A 9268-nucleotide genomic window follows, 5' to 3' on the forward strand; every position below is an offset into this window, starting at 1 on the left:
TGCTGTCATCTCCCCTATATATAGTATATACCTGAATGTCATCTCCTTCTATATATAGTATATACCTGTGTGTCATCTCCCCTGTATATAGTATATATCTGAGTGTCATCTCCCCTGTATATAGTATATATCTGAGTGTCATCTCCTCCTGCATATAGTATATACCTGTATGTCATCTCCTCCTGTATATAGTATATACCTGTATGTCATCTCCTCCTGTATATAGTATATACCTGTACGTCATCTCCTCCTGTATTAGACCTCGTTCACACGTTATTTGCTCAGTATTTTTACCTCAGTATTTGTAAGCTAAATTAGCAGCCTGATAAATCCCCAGCCAACAGGAAGCCCTCCCCCTGACAGTATAGATTAGCTCACACATACACATAATAGACAGGTCATGTGACTGACAGCTGCCGTATTTCCTATATGGTGCAATTGTTGTAGTTTGTCTGCTTATTAATCAGATTTTTATTTTTGAAGGATAATACCAGACTTGTGTGTGTTTTAGGGCGAGTTTCGTTTGTCAAGTTGTGTGTGTTGAGTTGCGTGTGGCGACATGCATGTAGCGACTTTTGTGAGATGAGTTTTGTGTAGCAACATGCGTGTAGCAACTTTTTGTGTCGAGTTACATGTGACAGGTTAGTGTAGCAAGTTGTGTGCAGCAAGTTTTGCGCATGGCGAGTTTTGCGCGTTTCGAGTATTGTGTAGTGCCTTTTGAGTATGTGCAAGTTTTGTGTGAGGCAACTTTTGCATGTGTTGCAACTTTTGTGCATGTGGCAATTTTTCCGCGTGTGCAAGTTTTGCGTGTGGCGAGTTTTTCATGAGGAGAATTTTGCACTTGTGGCGAGTTTTGCAAGAGCCTAGTTTTTGCATGTGGCGAGTTCTGCGCGTGGCGAGTTTTGAGTGGCGACTTTTGTGTTTTGACTTTTATGTGGCGAGGTTGGTCTATTTGTGGTGAAATGTGTGCTGAGGGTAATATGTGTTCAAGCACGTGGTAGTGTGTGGCGCATTTTGTGTGTGTTCATATCCCCGTGTGTGGTGAGTATCCCATGTCGAGGCCCCACCTTAGCAACTGTACGGTATATACTCTTTGGCGCCATCGCTCTCATTCTTTAAGTCCCCCTTGTTCACATCTGGCAGCTGTCAATTTGCCTCCTACACTTTTCCTTTCATTTTTTCCCATTATGTAGATAGGGGTAAAATTGTTTGGTGAATTGGAAAGCGCGGGGTTAAAATTTCACCTCACAACATAGCCTATGACGCTCTCGGGGTCCAGACGTGTGATTGTGCAAAATTTTGTGGCTGTAGCTGCGTCGGTGCAGATGCCAATCCCGGACACACACACACTCACACACACACACACTCACACACTCACTCTAGAGGGGGCTCCTCACATACAGATGTGTGTGTATATATATATATATCTCTAATATATAAAGCTGTGTGTATGTATGTCCGGGATTGGCATCTGCACCGTCGCAGCTACAGCCACAAAATTTTGCACAGTCACACGTCTGGACCCTGAGAGCGTCATAGGCTATGTTGTGAGGTGAAATTTTAACCCCGCGCATTCCAATTCACCAATTTTTCCCCTATCTACATAATGGGGAAAAAGTGAAAGGAAAAGTGTAGGAGGCAAATTGACAGCTGCCAGATGTGAACAAGGGGGACTTAAAGAATGAGAGCGATGGCGCCAAAGAGTATATACCGTACAGTTGCTAAGGTGGGGCCCCGACATGGGATACTCACCACACACGGGGATATCTGTGGTGAATTCTGTTGTTGAGCTCCCTCCTGTGGTCGTGAATGGTACTTCGGCGAGTTCTGTCCATGGACTCCCTCTGGTGGCTGTGAGTGGAGCTGCTGCTTCTGAGGTTCCTTACACAGGTGACGTGGTTTATCCTTTGGTTGGCTGCTTTATTTAACTCCACTTAGATCTATTCCCAGAAAATAAATCAGGACTAGGAATTCTAGGCTCTAACATCGGATTCTGAACCACAAAATCTTGAATGTTTTGTACCCTTGCAGTGAGATGATCCACACAAGAGGACAGACCTTGAATGTCCATATCTACACCTGTGTCCTGAACCACCCAGAGGTTTAGGGAAAAGAAAGACAAAACACACTGCAGAGAAAAAAAAAAAGGTCTCAGAACTTCTCTTATCCCTCTATTGAGATGCATTAATACTTTGGGCCAGCTGTACTGTTATGACCTGGTGGTTAGGAGCACCCGGCACGACCTGATAGTTAAACTCACACAGGACGAGTTCTGGGATGTGGGAGCTCTGCTGACCGCAATCCCTAATCCTATCACACACACTAGAAATAGCCGTGGAGCGCTCCTGACTCTACCTAGGCGCCTCGTCACAGCCTAAGAGCTAGCTAGCCCTAGAGATAGAAAATAAAGCCTACCTTGCCTCAGAGAAATTCCCCAAAGGTAAAGGAAGCCCCCCACATATATTGACTGTGAGTAAAGATGAAAGTCACAAACGCAGAAATGAAACAGGTTTCAGCAAAGGGAGGCCAGACTTACTAAACAGACAGAGGATAGGAAAGGTATCTTTGCGATCAGCACAAACAACTACAAAAGACAACGCAGAGTGTGCAAAAAGACCTCCGCACCGACTCACGGTGCGGAGATGCCACTCTGCATCCCAGAGCTTCCAGCTAGCAAGACAAAATCATGATATCCAGCTGGACAAGAAAACAATGAACGAATAGATACTATCAGGAACTTAGCTTCTGCTGGAGTAGACAGGTCACCAGAAAGATCCAAGAGCGAACTGAACCAATGCAGAAACATTGACAGCTGGCATGGAGTAACGAGCTAAGTGGAGTTAAATACAGCAGCCAGCCAAAGGATAAACCACGTCACCTGTGTAAGAAACCTCAGAAGCAGCAGCTCCACTCACAGCCACCAGAGGGAGTCCATAGACAGAACTCACCGAAGTACCATTCACGACCACAGGAGGGAGTTCGACAACAGAATTCACAACAGATATGAACACACACACAAAATGTGCTTGAACACATATTACCCTCAGCACACATTTCACCACACATACACCAACCTCGCCACATAAAAGTCGAAACACAAAAGTCGCCACTCAAAACTCGCCACGCGCAGAGCTCACCACATGCAAAAACTAGGCTCTTGCAAAACTCGCCACAAGTGCAAAACTCACCTCATGGAAAACTCGCCACACGCAAAACTTGCACACGCAGAAAAATTGCCACATGCACAAAAGTTGCAACACATGCAAAAGTTGCCTCACAAAACTTGCACATACTCAAAAGGCACCACACATAAAACTCGCCACGCGCAAAACTCGCCATGCGCAAAACTTGCTGCACACAACTTGCTGCACTAACCTGTCACATGCAACTCGACACACAAAAAGTTGCCACACGCATGTTGCCACACAAAACTCATCTCACAAAAGTCGCTACATGCATGTCGCCACACGCAACTCAACACACACAACTTGACAAACGAAACTCGCCCTAAAACACACACAAGTCTGGTATTATCCTTCAAAAAAAAAAATCTGATTAATAAGCAGACAAACTAAAAGAGCAACAAATGTACCATATAGGAAATACGGCAGCTGTCAGTCACATGACCTGTCTATTATGTGTATGTGTGAGCTAATCTATACTGTCAGGGGGAGGGCTTCCTGTTGGCTGGGGATTTATCAGGCTGCTAATTTAGCTTACAAATACTGAGGTAAAAATACTGAGCAAATAACGTGTGAACGAGGTCTAATACAGGAGGAGATGACACACAGGTATATACTATATACAGGGGAGATGACACACAGGTATATACTATATAGAGGAGGAGACGACATACAGGTACATATATATACAGGAGATGACATACAGGTATATACTATATACAGGAGGAGATGACACAGGTATATACTATATACAGGAGCAGATGACCTACAGGTATATACTATATACAGGAGATGACCTACAGGTATATGCTATATATAGAAGATGACATGCAGGTATATACAGGAGGAGATGAGACACAGATATATACTATATACAGGGGAGATGACACACAGGTATATACTATATACAGGGGAGATGACACAGGTATATACTATATACAGGAGGAGATGACATACAGGTATATACTATATATAGAAGGAGATGACATTCAGGTATATACTATATACAGGGGAGATGACATACAGGTATATACTATATACAGGAGATGACATACAGATGTATACTATATATAAGGGAGATGACAAACATGTATATACTGAGGTGAAAATGAGAGGAGTGAGGAAAAATAGTGGAGTGATCAGAAAATGATAGATGTGAGGTTGAAATGACAATTGTTAGGGGGAATGAGAGGAGAGAGGGGGAAAATAAGAGACGTGAGGTGCTATAACTAACCACAGATATTTACTATGCCCAGGCAACGCCGGGCTCTTCAGCTAGTATGTATATATATATATATATATATATATACTATATATATATATATATATATATATACATATATATATACAGTCACCACTAGAGGGGGCTCCTCACATAGAGATGTGTGTGTGTGTATATATATATATATATATATATATACACAGCCACCACTAGAGGGGGCTCCTCACATACAGATGTGTATATATATATATATATATATATACAGTCACCACTAGAGGGGGCTCCTCACATACAGATGTGTATATATATATACACACAGTCACCACTAGAGGGGGCTCCTCATATACAGATGTATATATATATATATATATATATATACACACATCTGTATGGGAAGAGCCCCCTCTAGTGGTGACTGTGTGTATATATATATATATATATGATAATGTGTGCAAACTGTAAAGCGCTGCGGAATATGTTAGCGCTATATAAAAATAAAGATTATTATATATATATATATATATATATATATATACAGTCGCCACTAGAGGGGGCTCCTCATAGATTGTATATATATATATATATATATATATATATATATATATATATATATATATATATATATATATATATATATATACACACACACAGTCGCCACTAGAGGGGGCTCCTCACATACAGATGTGTATATACAGTACGAAAGTACGTGGACAGAAAATAATAACATTTATTATCCAGAAGAGTATTGGGAGAATGTCCTATGGTCTGATGAAACCAAGGTAGAACTGTTTGATAGAAACAAAACTTGTCGTGTTTGGAGGAGACAGAATGCTAAGTTGCATCCAAAGAACACCATACCTACTGTAAAGCATGTGGGTGGCAACATCATGCTTTGGGGCCATGTATCGTGAGATTTTGAGTGCAAAGCTCCTTCCATTAGCAAGGGCATTGAAAATGAAACATGGATTGGTCTTTTAGCACAATAATGATCCCAAGCACACCGGCAGGGCAATGGAGGAGAAGCTTTGTAAGAACCATATGAAGGTCCTGGAGTGGCCTAGCCAGTCTCCAGATCTCAACCCCATAGAAAACCTTTGGAGGGAGGTGAAAGTCCGTGTTGCCCAGCGACAGGCCCAAAACATCACTGCTCTAGAGGAGATCTGCATGGAGGAATGGGCCAACATACCAACAACAGTGTGTGGCAACCTTGTGAAGACTTACAGAAACCATCTGACCTCTGTCATTGCCAACAAAGGACATGTAACAAAATACTGAGATGAACTTTTTTTTAATGACCAAATATTTATTTTCCACCATAATTGGAAAATAAATCTTGCCAAATCAGACGCGGTGATGTTCTGGATTTGTTTTCTCATTTTGACTCTCATAGTTGTGGTCACCTATGATGTCAATTACAGGCCGCTCTCATCTTTACCAGTGGGAGAACGTGCACAATTGGCGGCTGACTAAATACTTTTCTTCCCCTATGTATGTATATATATATATTCACACACACACACACACACACAGCTGTGGGCTCATTCTGGCTGCAGTTGGTTCCATTCTTTTCTGTAGGTATGTAGAAGGTCAGACTTCATATTTTCGCCCCTGGGTCCCCGTTAGAGGTCCTCTTCTCACAACCGGCACGGACCACTCCCTTCAACAGACACGTGAAGCCTCATTTATCTGCTTCTGGGAGATGGATGTTCACATTCACAAAGGACAAGTTCTCCACGAACCGTACAAGCCCTCCTGTAACATCCAGCCTGTTGTGTGGTGGCAGAGCGGGCATCCTCCACTCTGCACGTACCATTGGGTATGAGTCTGGATGCCTGGACAGTGTGACGCTCCTCCACAGCTATCTCCCCCATAGTGATCCCTTACATAGGGATCTCCTTCAATGCGATCTCCTCCACAGTGATCTCCTCCATGTGCCGCTGACGTGGAGGACATTAGCTACTTGACTCTGTATAGAGAAATGTCTCAAAGGCATAACTCAATGGAAACACCAGAACCCAGCAAAGGCAAGAACAGCGAGAACTCTGGGGACATGTCCTCCTACAGCGAGACATCCCGGGGCACGTTCTCCAACAGCAAGACATCCCGGGACATGTCCTCCAACAGCGAGACATCCCGGGACACGTCCTCCAATAGCAAGACATCCCGGGACATGTCCTCCTACAGCGAGACATCCCGGGACATGTCCTCCAATAGCAAGACATCCCGGGGCATGTCCTCCAACAGCGAGACATCCCGAGGCACGTTCTCCAACAGCGAGACATCCCGGGACACGACCTCCAATAGCAAGACATCCCGGGACACGACCTCCAACAGCGAGACATCCCGGGGCACGTTCAACAGCGAGACATCCCGGGACACGTCCTCCAATAGCAAGACATCCCGGGGCATGTCCTCCAACAGCGAGACATCCCGGGACACGACCTCCAATAGCAAGACATCCCGGGACATGTCCTCCTACAGCGAGACATCCCGGGACACGTCCTCCAATAGCAAGACATCCCGGGGCATGTCCTCCAACAGCGAGACATCCCGGGACATGTCCTCCTACAGCGAGACATTCCGGGACACGTCCTCCAATAGCAAGACATCCCGGGGCATGTCCTCCAACAGTGAGACATCCCGGGACACATTCTCCAACAGTGAGACATCCCAGGACACATTCTCCAATAGTGAGACATCCCGGGACACATCCTCCAACACTGAGACATCCCGGGGCACGTTCAACAGCGAGACATCCCGGGACACGTCCTCCAATAGCAAGACATCCCGGGACATGTCCTCCTACAGCGAGACATCCCGGGACATGTCCTCCAATAGCAAGACATCCCGGGGCATGTCCTCCAACAGCGAGACATCCCGAGGCACGTTCTCCAACAGCGAGACATCCCGGGACACGACCTCCAATAGCAAGACATCCCGTGGCATGTCCTCCTACAGCAAGACATTCCGGGACACGTCCTCCAACAGTGAGATATCCTGGGACACATCCTCCAACACTGAGACATCCCGGGGCACGTTCTCCAACAGCGAGACATCCTGGGACATGTCCTCCTACAGTGAGACATCCCAGGGCATGTTCTCCAATAGCGAGACATCCCGGGGCATGTCCTCCAACAGCGAGACATCCCGGGACACATTCTCCAACAGTGAGACATCCCAGGACACATTCTCCAATAGTGAGACATCCCGGGACACATCCTCCAACACTGAGACATCCCGGGGCACGTTCAACAGCGAGACATCCCGGGACACGTCCTCCAATAGCAAGACATCCCGGGGCATGTCCTCCAACAGCGAGACATCCCGGGACACGTCCTCCAATAGCAAGACATCCCGGGACATGTCCTCCTACAGCGAGACATCCCGGGACATGTCCTCCAATAGCAAGACATCCCGGGACATGTCCTCCAATAGCAAGACATCCCGAGGCACGTTCTCCAACAGCGAGACATCCCGGGACACGACCTCCAATAGCAAGACATCCCGGGACACGTCCTCCAATAGCAAGACATCCCGGGGCATGTCCTCCAACAGCGAGACATCCCGGGACACATTCTCCAACAGTGAGACATCCCAGGGCACGTTCTCCAATAGTGAGACATCCCAGGACACATTCTCCAATAGTGAGACATCCCGGGACACATCCTCCAACACTGAGACATCCCGGGGCACGTTCAACAGCGAGACATCCCGGGACACATCCTCCAACAGTGAGACATCCCAGGGCACGTTCTCCAATAGTGAGACATCCCAGGACACATCCTCCAACACTGAGACATCCCGGGACACATTCTCCAACAGCGAGACATCCCGGGACACGTCCTCCAATAGCAAGACATCCCGGGGCATGTCCTCCAATAGCAAGACATACCGGGGCACGTTCACCAATAGCAAGACATCCCGGGGCACGTTCACCAATAGCAAGACATCCCGGGACACATCCTCCAACAGTGAGACATCCTGGGACACATCCTCCAACACTGAGACATCCCGGGGCACGTTCTCCAACAGCGAGACATCCTGGGACATGTCCTCCTACAGCGAGACATCCCGGGACACATTCTCCAATAGTGAGACATCCCGGGACACATCCTCCAACACTGAGACATCCCGGGACACATCCACCAACACTGAGACATCCCGGGACACATCCACCAACACTGAGACATCCCGGGACACATCCTCCAACAGTGAGACATCCCAGGGCACGTTCTCCAATAGCGAGACATCCCGGGGCACGTTCTCCAACAGCGAGACATCCCGGGACACATCCTCCAACAGTGAGACATCCCGGGACACATCCTCCAACAGTGAGACATCCCGGGGCACGTCCTCCAACAGCGAGACATCCCGGGACAACTCATGATCCTCTAAAACAGCCCTATTTACTTAATGTGCAGAGATCCGGCATGTCGACGATGATGCTCATTGCCATGACACTTCAGACTCGTGCACACAATCATATTCAGAAATGATCCCCCATAATACTTTTCAGGTGATGCTCTCTGGAGACCCTCAGTAAGCTCCTGCTGTCATGCTTGGCCCATCTCTGGGATATCACTGGTGCTGCAGGTTCCCAGTGCCGGCTCAGACATAACTCAGTACATAGGACTCTGGCAGCGCTTGGTTCGGCCGGCCATGTTGTGCAACCTTTCTGGCCACAGCGGACATCACTCATCCGTGAGGAGTCTTTATGTCTGATCATCATGTATTGGGAGGAATTTCTGTCAATGCCAAGGGGCGGCAAGTATCTTCATGCAGCGCCCTGGGGAGGTAGACATGTTTTCGGGGAGCTGCCAAGTTATACGTGTGGTGTGTTCTCAGTAATCCCAGGTGTACAGCA

The 9268-nt window shown here is 46.8% G+C and overlaps 1 protein-coding gene across 1 annotated transcript; it reads left to right on the forward strand.

The window, feature by feature from the left end:
• The first annotated feature begins 6382 nt into the window (after positions 1-6382).
• LOC138652277 (dentin sialophosphoprotein-like) lies at positions 6383-8791 on the forward strand. The gene has a single exon (XM_069743047.1). It carries the CDS (start codon positions 6383-6385, stop codon positions 8789-8791), a length of 2409 nt encoding a protein of 802 aa, XP_069599148.1.
• The last annotated feature ends 477 nt before the right edge of the window (positions 8792-9268 follow it).

The sequence above is a fragment of the Ranitomeya imitator genome, chromosome 10 (genome assembly GCF_032444005.1).
Source record: "Ranitomeya imitator isolate aRanImi1 chromosome 10, aRanImi1.pri, whole genome shotgun sequence".
Taxonomy (NCBI): Eukaryota; Metazoa; Chordata; class Amphibia; order Anura; family Dendrobatidae; genus Ranitomeya; species Ranitomeya imitator.

What these genes read in the sequence shown, in the direction of transcription:
- LOC138652277 (XM_069743047.1), top strand. Translation starts at nt 6,383, where the DNA reads ATGTCTCAAAGGCATAACTCAATGGAAACACCAGAACCCAGCAAAGGC.